Raw genomic sequence first — 12,473 nt, 5'->3', positions numbered from 1 at the left:
TCTTATTTTTTTTTTCTTTCCCTTCTCATTTGCCTCCTTCCATCTCTCTTTAAATTTCTTCTACCGCCAGAGAGTGACGAAATGCGATGACTATGAAATATATTATAATAGCAATTTTATTTTATGAATCAAACTATATAATAGTTATTCATGTACTATTTTATTTTCATTTTTAAAGATATATTTATTGCTGAACTAACACACCAAAAAAGAAAATAACTTCTTCCTATTTCCATTGTCCATGCCATGAAATACAGTGGATTTGTCTAAATCCCTTTCGCAATTATATCTGAATCCTTTTTCAATTTGCCATTCATGCATAAAACAATATGCCGAAAAGTTGGCATCTACAGCACTCCGAATGCCAAACCTTATTTGTCATTTCAGATTTCCAGTGCAATTTAACAGGTTCCATAAGCTTCTTGACATTATGAAAAATTACAGATGAACTTACACTACAATATTAGCAAACAGGACAGTAAAAAGCATCAGCGTTACATGACTTTTCATTAGTATACATGAACGCTTTTCTGATTCATCATAGAATGTTTTCATTAATAAGTGGGGCAGTGGGTATTTTGGTGTATTCCATATCTGCTTGCAATTCAACCTCTTCTCCATGAGTCTTCTTGCATTGGTAATACAAAACAGTGTATGCTGTATGGCCAAACATCCTCGCCAGCCAGATTGAATTCAATAGTAGCAACGTGATAACAACTCGGATTGCTTCCGATTGCTTTAACGTGATCAGTCTTAAACACTGCGACAGTAGTAGAGGTAATATGGTTAACAGAAGATTCAATATAAACCCTTGTAACTTCATGCCTTTGACAATCTGTGCAGCCTTCCCAAGTGCTTCGATCCCGAATGTTTCTTCAAGTACGGAAATAACAAGGGACAGATTCCAAACAACGGATAAATAAGAGTAGAAAACCATAGCTGAAATGAAGAGCGGGATAGCAAAAACTGATGAGGTGACTTCACTTCCAAGAATTAGAACAAGTGGAAGCAGAGTGACCAAGCAAAGAAAGATGTAACCAAGACCAAAGAGAGTGATGTAGAAACAAGTAACAAAAGGCCTTTTCAATGATCTGACTGCCCTCAATACCAAATCCTTGATGGATATCTTTTTGCCACCATGGATTAAAGCTGATGCATGGGTCGTTGATATTGCCAAGAATAAGGACGCAACGGCGATGATAAGCAAGAAAATCCATTCAACTCCAGCATAGATTTTGATGTCTTTCTGCGTACCAATTAAAAGGTTGGTAAATTCAGGAGTACCTGGAGTTGTAGGAATAAGGTGGCTTTGCTTGGCTATCAAATCGGTGATCAATGATTTAACCGAGAAGACATTGAGCAGGTAGAGCACGGTGTGAAGGGAGATGACGAGTGCTGCTATGAAACCCATGAGTCTCCCATTTTTGAGGTAGATTTTGTATGTATCTGCTAAAAGTGTCAACAAATCAAAAATCAGAGGAATGAAATTCTCCATTGCAGAAACGAAGGGAAGAATGAATAGCTAGGATACTTGCTCTCAAGATCTTTATTTCTTTTGTAGGTAGCAAGGAGCACAAATTAACTGTCCATTTAATTATATACTAATCAAAAAATAATAATATTTTTATGTGTTGAATTAGTCTGCTCCGTGTAAATTAATTGCAAAGAGAAGTCTCGGCCAAAAGCAATTTTCAGTGTTTAATAGTCAAGTCTTCTCATGCAAAATTTCCAAAACGTCAGATAGTCTAGAAGTGTGCAAAGTTGACTTCGACTTGTACTTCCTACAATTCAAATTTTAATATGTTTTCTTTTTTCTTTTAAATTAACATCATGCGGATATGAAAATTATGTCGTTAGGTTTACTCAATGAAATTATAAAATATCTTTTTAAGTGTGAATGAATAAGATAATTTTTAAATTAAAATTATTTTGATAATTTGATTGAGGAAAATTAATGGTATAACTTTTCTAAAAACAAAAGAGACTATAAAAAAATTAAAACTTAGAGCATTATTAATTCTCCCATCGTGTTATCATTAGTGTCTCAATTCGCTTTTTTCAATCAAATTTGTTTAAATTTGACTATTATTTGTTTATAAATTATCATTAATTGAAATTTTATAAAAAAATATTTTTTAAAAACTATATAACTTAATTTTCAAGTGTATATTTATTATAATTTCATTTAATCAAATATTTTAAAATAATTAAAATTAAATTAATTGGGTTAAATACAAAATCAACCTAAAGAAAAGTCAACCAGATGTTAATTGGGTTAAAAGAAAGATCCTCGAAAAGAAGAACAATGAAGCCACCTAAGCATGAAAGAAACATCAAGCTTAAAAAAGGAATAGTTTTGTCGATTACCAATAATCGTATTTGGTAACAAAATTCTTGACTGTGTCCTTTTTCTTGGGAATTGACATAGTCCCAACCAAATTGCAAGCAGAATGTTGTCATCAAATTAATATAATCACCTTGTTAATCAAGTTAAGTAGAACATGGGGACACCTGTTACTAGAGAAAGTAGGGTGTTAACACAGTTTTGACTTTGCTTATCCATTGATCCACCTTGTGCATGCAGCTAAAGCAGAATGGTTGCTGTAATATTTTCTTTTTAATTTTTACTAACTATGAATTAAAGATGAAATTTAAGATTTTTCCTTAACTTAGCTGTTAGAAACATTCTTCTTCACAATCCTATCCATCAAAGGCATTCAAAAGTTTCTAGGCAGCTTTCTTCAGTATTCTCATAATATATTCTCTCTGTCAATTGTTCAGATTTCAATGTTTTCCCAACAATCATTTGAACTTTTTCCCTCAACAATTTGTTTTTCATTTTCGTCCACATCAAATACCACACGGTTCTGATCCTAAAAGAAAAGTTTCTGCAGTCAATATTCCTGAAGCAAATCATGAACAGAAATACAAAATTTGTTGCTTGCATTCTCAGAGGGAAAAATGATCCCACTTAACCATTGAAAAGTGAGAAAAAGCACACAGCAAACCATCAGCTTGGTTGTTGAAACCAATGTGCATCTTCACCTTTCTAAAACCCAAAGTCATTCTCCTGCATTTTCAGTCGTCCTATGTCCTATTGATATGTTGGATCTTCACCTTTTTAAAACTCGAAGTCGTTCTCCTGCATTTTCAGTAGTCCTATGTCCTGCTGATACTATTTATAATAACCTCAGCTCAAAAAGGAATTCTTTGAGTTTGAATTCTCTCTGTAGAATCCTAACTATAACATGATATAAATGTGATAACAGTAAAAAGAAATGTACACTAAATCTGTTTGATGTTAACATGCAAACATCTTGAGCAACCAAGTATTTTCTGGATATAATTTTGCCTTCATTCTCTTCTTAGGTTAGAAATTAAAATTGATAAAATAATAATACAGAATCATATTGTTTAATATTGCGTAGAAGTTTGCTCCAAGTTTCTCACTTATTCTTGACAGCTGGCAGAAATGCAGCCAGGCCCCCTGGAGAAACCTAGTTGAAGAACCCGTGCCAAACTCAATACAGCAACAAGCAGGAAGAAAGAATGATGTCATTTGTCATAACAAATGATCACACTTCTTATAAACGGGCTGGCAGAATTGCTGGGTACATACAAAGTAAAGGGTCACAAAAGTGGAAAAGATGAAACAACAATTGTTTGATAATCCTACATGTTTGATATGAAAAAGTAGTTCACGAATAAATCTGCATTCCGCAAATGATCTGCAACGGGAACAAGCCTATTGCACAAAAAGATGGATGATAGCAGACAAATAACCAGCCAACTGAAAAAAAAAAACCAACGATGAGCAAAGTACTCAGCAATCCAGCCGACTGACTGGAATTATTCTGCTCCATCATAGGAGAAGAATATTAAAATAACTTTACCTGCGCTAGAATACTTTTTCCTGTTTGACCTTCAATAACTAAGCCCGCTGTGAGACCAATCATTGCCCATGCCCCATTAATTGCTTCAATTCGGCGTCTTCTCTAAAATGACAGGAATAGTTCCAGCAAACAACCTTAGGTAAGCATATTGATGTAAAAACCATCCTTATGACTGACATCTATTCGTACCAAGAAGGACATGTTTTGTCTTCTACAATGTAAAAACAAAATTACACTGCTGACTTCCCTCTAGCAAACCAAAGTATAAAATCTAAGGACAGGAAACGGAAGGGGACATAAATAAAGTAGCAGCTAGTATAAGCCAGAGCCCAACAGAGCACCAAACTTAGAAACACTCGAGATCTATAGAACAACACGTGCAAGTGGATATCAAAGAAATATCACAAGTTCTAGTAAATTTTGTTATTTTCCAATTTTCAATCAGAACTTCAGCAGGTAACTCCTGCCATTAATATCTTCTCAAGTGGTACCTACCAATGTACAAGCAAAGATAATAAATTATCATTAACATGAAATCCTTTTTACCTGGAATTTCTCTTTAGCTTTAATTTGCTCCATTTGTTTGGCAGCTAATCGTTTAGCTTCCAAAGGGTCAACCATGATGACATCATTACCTGGATCTCCTTTCCCCAAAGACACCTATTAGATACAACATGGAAAAAAGCCCATGGTCAAATAAAATTTGATATGAGACGTAGTACGTTTTCCTTTTATTGACTACTGCATAAATATGTGGCATTAGCAAAAGCATTTCTCCTCGCTGAATCACAAGTTCATTGAAAGACATGACAAGGGATTGGCAAAAGACAAGAAATATAATAACATTGCAACTCCAGCTAATTCAAAGCAATTTGAATGCAATACAGAATCTCCAGCAATAGAATAAAAAGTGAAAAAAATAAAGTAAAATTCACTGTTTTGAATTAGCTAATTTTGACAGATTAATTTAATATTTTGAATTATTCAGTTATAGAGTGTTAAAGAAATAACTATCATTAATAGGCACAATAGGTGCTTTTCTCACTAAGCTATTGACAGCAAAATCTGGTCAGTCCTCGCTCAATATAATTTTTAAAAAAATATTTTATTTGATACCATTATGTGTCATTTAATGGTTTATAGCCACAAGTGAGGCAAAGAGACAACCCATGAAGCCAAAATTAGGCTACAAAGTCATTTTGCAATGAACCTTTTTCATCAAGCACTGCCAACATCAATATAATTTCTATTTTCTATTCTCCATATGCACAACTGATATAAAACCAAGTCACAACAAATTAATGAGTCCATTTATATATTATGTACTACAAGAAGACAGTCACAGATTTACCTCTAAATCAACCAATATTCATCTAGACATGGAGATCTTACTACCATGAAGCATTTATTGACTAAATCATTAATCACATACCTACAAAACCTTTCACCATATTCAAACCAAATATACTGGCATTATACATGAAGAAGCCTTGGTTTAAGCATACATTAGGATAGGCCAAGATTCGAAATGCCTGGCCCTTGGTTTTACTGGTATGTAGACTTGAATAATGGTGTCTTCCAAATCTCCACCTGAAATTGATAGAAAATTTTAGAATTGAAATAATCTTAAGATACAAATTAGGACTTCAACTTTTTGTCCTCTAAATTGATCATGGATCATAGACAACTGGTGGCGTAAAAAAAAATAATAACTTCAAACTTCAAGTTGGTCCAAGCCATAAGTAGATATTATGTGCAACCTTATCACATGCTTTGAACAAATACCTTTAATAACTGAAATTGGAAGAAGCATGCCCAGGATAATACTAATTTCTCTACAAAGAACTTCTCATGTATTGTCAGATTAATATGCAAAATAGGTTTCCCAACAGCATTCAACTCAGAAAAACTTTGGGCAGCTAAATGAAGCAAGTTCAACATGATATCATGGTCTGAGCCATTTATTGGACAGAAGTGTTAACTTCCGTTTGGTTCCAATTCAACTATTTCAGCGAAAGGAACATATTTCATCAGTAGCAAAGGAACTCAATTTACCTCAAGAGGTCCAAGATGGAAAGTCAACTAGCAACAACCTTTAGCATAAACCTCTTTCACAGTCCCCCTTAATCTAACATCAACTCGAGAGATTTATAACCACGAAAATTGAAGCGAAAATTAAGAATTAAAACATCGTCAAGCAGCAGCACAAACAAAAGATTGAAGTGTTGAATGAATTCAGAAACAGAAGCATAGCTAACTTTACTTTTGAGAAAAACTCCTGAAATAAACAACTCTTACTTTAGTCGTGGAAAATAATTACATAAGCTGTCAGAAAACAGACGCTCCAACCCCATTAATATTCCAACCCCACATTAATAATTAAAGTTCCATTTGTTTTCTTGTCTTTCTCCTTTCTTTCTTCCTTCCTTCCTTTTTTTCCCCTAGTAACTGTTGCAATTACAGATACAATCAAATTTGTTATACACAAGCAACACTTGGCCTAAAATAAGGCGAATACCCAGATGGTAAAATCATAAAATGATTTACTAAAGGAGGACAAGGAAAAGTTTGAAGAATAAATGAGAAAGGAAATGCAAGAAAAAGAGCACACGGAGAGGTGGGTATTGGAGAAAAAGGAAAGTGAAGTTCACCTGAAGATGGCAGCAGAGCAACGATGAAATTGAAGAGTAGGAGAGGAGAAGGGGAGACTTCCATTGAAGAAAGGTTGTGGTTGTTGAGATGAGCACATCGCCATCATATCTTCTGGAGTTGTATTTTCTAGTTCCTCTCTATCCATTTTGACAAATTTGAGGGCCCTTTATAGTGGCCAAAAGATGGGAAAATTGCTATACCCCAACTCAAAACTCTCAAAATTATATCGTCACCTCGTTTGTTCTAAGAAATTAATTGATTGGCACATTACTATTTGGAGTACAGGCATCCAAAGCCCACTGGGCCAGCATTGTTTAAAGCCCATTTTATACATTGCTATGTCAATTCAAGTGTTGTTTATAATTATTAAAAAAAATTTATCTATTACTTTTTGATATAATAATCATCATTGTTGGTATGCATAAGACCTATTTATTAATTGTAGAGGTCCATTCATATTTACTCTTCAGTCACATTATCCTTTATCCTATGCTAAGCAAGAACATTTGCCAACCTCACTGTCTTTTCAAAATCGAATTTGCCTATAAATATGATGTGCATCATGCTTGTCACTTGTTCAATGACACTGAACCTCACTTTTGAGTTTTTAGAACTTATTACTTATTCAAATTCATCAAAATTTAGATATTAAATCCACAAGATATTTCTATATCCATATAATATAATGATTTGACGTTTAGTTTTAAACAATAATTTATATCAAAGTATTTTACCCATATTACTATGAGCTCATTTAACGTTATGATTGAAATTGGATTTGATTGCAATATGAAATTGGATTGTAAATGCGATGCGAACAAGATAAAAATTAGGACAAAAAATCTTACTTGTAATGAATTTATTCTTGATTGCAAAAGCGAATAAAGATCTACAATTACTTTAACTCAGGATGCCAAACAAGGCCTATGTAATGCTAATTACCAAGTTTTTCCCTTTATTAGGCCAAGTAAGAGCAAGTTTATTGATAAGAATGAGTACAAGATCCATTGGATTACAAAGTTAGAAAGCCTAAGCCCCTTTATGCAATCCACTAATTTAAGTATTTGCTCAGCTCACTACCTATTATACGTAATGGGTTAGTATGATATTCTCCTGATGAACGCATTTTTCTCATGATGAACGTGTTCTTACTATGATGTTCACAAACATTCTTCTCATAATTGACTTAAGTAAACACTCCAACTTAATCTATATATAAGAGCCTTGATGATTCATTGTACTTATTGAAAACTCAATAAACTCTTTTTTTAAGATACTCTCTCAAGTTTTCTCTTATTAAGCTGTTCCTCTGCTTTACCTTCTACCTTACTTTTTGCCTTGCTCTGCCATTGCTATATTTTTTGTCTTGACCCATCATCACCTACCATAACACTAAGTATTTCATCACCATTGACACATCCCATTTTACTTGTTGTAATACTACTTTTCTCCCTACTCTATAATTTGGAGACTACATTATGAGAAGTGATTGCATAAAATAAAATATCATCAAAAATTATGTTTTACTAGAAGATATGGATAGTTTCATCGACAATCAAGACACATTTGTTCTCACCTACATCTAAGAGCTTATGAAAATGCTTAAGGCTTCCCACGAAAGTATGCAATTTTCAAAAGGCAACAACAAGCAAATGATGTAGATGATTTCCCAACTTGTACTATTTACCACCACGATTTCTCAAGCTAAACCCATGCAACTTAATGGTAGTGAAAAAGTGAGTAGAGGAACCAACAACAAGAATGAGAATGGAGGAAGCACAACTGATACAATAATCACCGATAATGCTAATGCAACAAATCCTTTTGTTGTTGGTAATCTACTATAACAATTTTGCCAACCACCACTCAAGGCTTTGTGATAAAAGAAAAGCTCTAGAAACCACTTGACCAAAAGAACAAGAACCTAAACTTTTCAAAGTTTGACCTTAAGTTGCCTTATTTGGTTAGTGTAACTGCTAATCCATATCCTAAGGACTACACCAAGCCTAAGTTCAAATGGTTTCAAGATCAAGTCACGAAATTTGTAAAGACCTTTGGAGTAGCAAGATTGGACGATGACTTGAAGCTAAAGGAGTTCTCCAAGTCTCTTACTAAAAAGCTAGACTTGTTATGTTAATCTCACCCTTAATCTATCAAATCTTGGAGTCACATATGAAGGATGATTGGAGAAAATTTTTTTTCTATTCAGGAGAAGGTTACTTTTGTTGACTTGGGAAAGGAGCAATAAAAGTTTAGGGAGAATCTCAAGGAATACATTTAAGGGGCATTTGGTATGTTGTAAGTAAGGAACTTTCCTTGTAATTTAATTGGGTGTAATGTGCTTATAGCATTGGGTTTGCCAAAAAGACATGGGAAAGTCTTCCCATTGTAAAGTGATTACCAAGAGCAAAAAGAATAACATTCCCTCTCCTCATGGATGCAAAGTTACTTTCCCTTTGCAAAAGGAAAGTTGCAACTTTTATTATTTCCAAATTATCCTACCTATCACACGACCCTCTTTTCTTTTTCTTCTTCTTCTTCCTCTAGTCTCTTGTAGGAACCCTAGTCGCTCACTTACACGTTTTAGTCAAAAGTAGAGATCTGAATCTAATTTGTTGAGTGCTTTTGAAGGTTCTATCTATGTTTGCCTTACTTGGTTGCTTGGGTTTTTAGAGTCTTGAAAAGTGGGAAAGGAAGTCTTCACTTTTCAGTTCAATCTCATGGTGAAGGAAAGACTAAAGAAGGTGGAAGAATAAGTTGTAATGTGAACTAAGGTGGAGTGAAGACAAAATAAAATTACAAAAAGAATGGGGGTTGGCTTTTGAACAAAATAAAGATAGATTAAAAATAAGGATAGATTTAGGATCTAATTAAAATATATAAAAATGATACCTTAAGTTAGTTTAATCTATCCTTACTTTTTTATATCTTTTTATTTAATCATTTTAAATATAAACTTGCTCTTACTATTTATGTATACTTATAAATAATACTACTATTAATATTATCAAAAGCATTTACTATTTATTTCAAAAAATAAAAGGAGAAATCATTAGCAAAAAAACTTAAGATGAAAAAATTAAAAAACTCTTTAAATAATGTTTTTTATTATTCATGTGATAATTCTTGGTATTATTACAAAATTATTATTTTTAATAATTTTAAGCTTTATTACAAAACTAAATATTTAGTAGTTTTTCATATTTTCATATTAAATAATTAGTATTCAAATATTATGTTATTTTTGTCATGCTATTATTTATTATTTTAAAGTGACAAAATGAAAAGTTAAAAATTTACATTAAAAAGAAGGTAAGTTTATTCAATAATTTTATATTTTCAAATATAAGGGTAATTTTGTAAATTTACACTGCATTCCTTGTATAATGCTTCCAAACCAAGCACTACAATATAATCTTCCTACTAATCACATTCCTTACAATTATCATTTTCCTATGTTATACCAAACATTACAAAGTTATTTTCTCAACAATCATATTTCTAGCAATCATATTCTCTATAATCATATTCCTAGTAAAATACTAAGCACCACCTCAATGCTTTAAAGAAAGGGTGTTGAACATACAAGATTCTAATGATGAGAAGGAATTGGTGAAAGTTTGCATCCAAGATGTTTGATGAGTATAAGATGCATTAGGAAAATTTACTTTTTCTCACCTTTACTACTTTGGTTGAAGCCACACAAAAAATCAATAATACAATTCTTAGGTAAATAAGAGTTAAACATTTTGAGATAAGGAATACCTTGATAATGAATGCAATTCAAGGAAGAGGCAAAGAAAGAAGAGACCTTCGACCTAATATGTGTCCAAGATAAGACAACCTAAGAAGAAAACATGATGAAGAGATTGATTTTTCCCATCGTTCTCAATCCCATCAAATAGAGTGAGAGCACTTCTTTGCGAATGATTTAGGGATGGATTGATGAACTTCCCCTACATTCCACGACAACAAAAAATAAAAGAGAAGTCCAACCCAAGTTATTGTGACTATCATAGAAGAGCCTTGCTTATAATATTTTATAATTAGAGGAGACAAGCATGAAAAGTAGTTGTTTGAAACAACAGGATCTAGAACAATCCATCTTTCACTTATGTAAAATACTTCTAAGGCTTTAACTCTTGATTACTTCATATATTGAATGTTGACATTTTAGGAAAAGAAATCCATGTTTCAATCACAACTTTATCGCCTATACTTTGTTGCAATGATATTATGCTATTGGATGCAAGCTCCACCGCTCATTCTTTGGCCATAGTTCATTATTCACATTTGAGTTGTAATTTTATCATTCATAGTTTAATTGCAATTATATTATATATGTTATTAGTAGCAAGCTTTATCACTCATTCTTTAGCCATAGTTCATCACTTATATTTCAAACGTAACTTTATTGCTCGTACTTTGACAATAACTCTATATTTTTCTATTAGCTGCAATTTTATCACTTATTTCTTGATTATAGCTTGCTATTTATGAATTGGCTACCACTTTTAGGTTGAACTAATCTCTTTCACGTTAGGATAAAAGGTAACTTTCCATATACAAAGTTGAGATTTTCCTTTTAGTTGTATACAGTAATATGAAGTAACATGTATATGAATACCATTACTCAGACAAGCTTGTTAAGGACTTGTCTATTGAATATTGGCAATCACAAGTCAACTTTCAAATTATTTTATTGTATATGTATTACACGAGTACTAGAATTACTAATAGCTATCGTAACGTGCGAGTCCGGGAAACCGACTGCTAGACGCGAATGTGAAAACTCACTAAAAAAATAAATTAAGAGTCGCCACCAATCTTTTTTACTAAGTGCGATTGGCCATCTATCGATTTGATTCTAATCGATGAAGCCTTAAATTAATTTTAAGCCCACCAAAAAGAACTTTGAACTGGTCTACGATTTTCTAGATCTAGGCTCGGGAGTACGGTTACGCCCGGGGAAGGCTTAGCATCCCCGGGACGCTCGTTCCATGAACGGTACCATTCTTACATTATCCTATTAGGCTTTAATTTTTAAATTAGTTATATTTCCTTAGTTATTGTTCACTTATTTTTATCTCCTATTTGACCTAAAATAGAATGCAAATACGAGGCAGGATGCATGGCGTGAAAAAAATGCCGGACGAATAACTTTTTATCAAGGATATTTTCTTGAATCCGCCTATCATACTGGTGGGACTCGGGATATTCTCTCACCTAGGGAATTATCCGAGAAACTCGCATTCGCAAATTTGACGAATAATTCCTATCATCGGAGTTATCGTACGTTTTTCTTTAAAAAGAATGTTTTCATGCATAATGAACCTAATTCGGGCGAAAGCCTTTTATTAAATATGTCTCTCGAGCCCTCCCATCGTACTGGTGGGACCTGAGGACATCTTTTCACCTAGGAGACTTTTCGAGAAATACTCGCCTTCGCAAGATCCTCGGAAGATCCCATCATCAGGGCTTAAACTCGAACACAGAAATATTTATATGCAATAATATGCATGATGCAATATATATGTACATAACATGCCAATACAATTGTTCATTTTTATTATCAATTATTACTTTCATTTTATTTTATTTATATTTTTTTTATTATCATATTTTCTATTTTATTTCTAACTATTATTATATGTTTTTTTTATACTTTACATTTTATTTTAAGTTACTCTTATATTTCCCTTTTATAATTAGATAAATTGTTTATGATTCCATGTTACTTTAATGAATAACAATTTTCTTTTTTTTTATATTATTTATTATTTTTATATTTTTTATATTTCGATTATCATATTATTATTATTATTATTTTTTATAGCAATCTTTCATTCAAATCTAATGCCTAAAATTTTATATCTATGTTTATATTGAATTCTATTTTTACTCTTTCCACTTTTTATCTTATTTTTT

At 32.5% G+C, this 12,473-nt stretch overlaps 2 protein-coding genes across 5 annotated transcripts; both read right to left on the bottom strand.

Annotated features, from left to right (window-relative positions):
• On the bottom strand, nucleotides 539–1,495 carry LOC18589112. The gene has a single exon (XM_007013939.2). The coding sequence runs from the start codon at nucleotides 1,493–1,495 to the stop codon at nucleotides 539–541; it is 957 nt and encodes a 318-aa protein (XP_007014001.2).
• Nucleotides 3,233–6,684, bottom strand: LOC18589111. 4 transcript variants are annotated; one of them, XR_001929633.1, is made up of 6 exons: nucleotides 6,545–6,682; nucleotides 5,399–5,483; nucleotides 4,440–4,553; nucleotides 3,894–3,995; nucleotides 3,677–3,790; nucleotides 3,233–3,497 (listed from the first exon to the last, which is right to left on the bottom strand). XR_001929633.1 is itself a non-coding variant. In XM_018128538.1 (5 exons), the coding sequence occupies exons 1-5, from the start codon at nucleotides 6,649–6,651 to the stop codon at nucleotides 3,447–3,449; spliced, it is 459 nt and encodes a 152-aa protein (XP_017984027.1). In that variant the 5' UTR covers nucleotides 6,652–6,682; the 3' UTR covers nucleotides 3,233–3,446. The 4 variants fall into 4 exon arrangements, 2 of the variants coding, with proteins under 2 accessions (XP_017984027.1, XP_007014000.2); XR_001929634.1 differs by lacking the exon at nucleotides 3,677–3,790 and having other exon boundaries at nucleotides 5,326–5,483; nucleotides 6,545–6,684; XM_018128538.1 differs by lacking the exon at nucleotides 3,677–3,790.

Source organism: Theobroma cacao, chromosome 9 (assembly GCF_000208745.1).
Source record: "Theobroma cacao cultivar B97-61/B2 chromosome 9, Criollo_cocoa_genome_V2, whole genome shotgun sequence".
Taxonomy (NCBI): Eukaryota; Viridiplantae; Streptophyta; class Magnoliopsida; order Malvales; family Malvaceae; genus Theobroma; species Theobroma cacao.
Note: the sequence above shows the minus strand (reverse complement) of the source record. Positions and strands in the feature narration are given on the sequence as shown.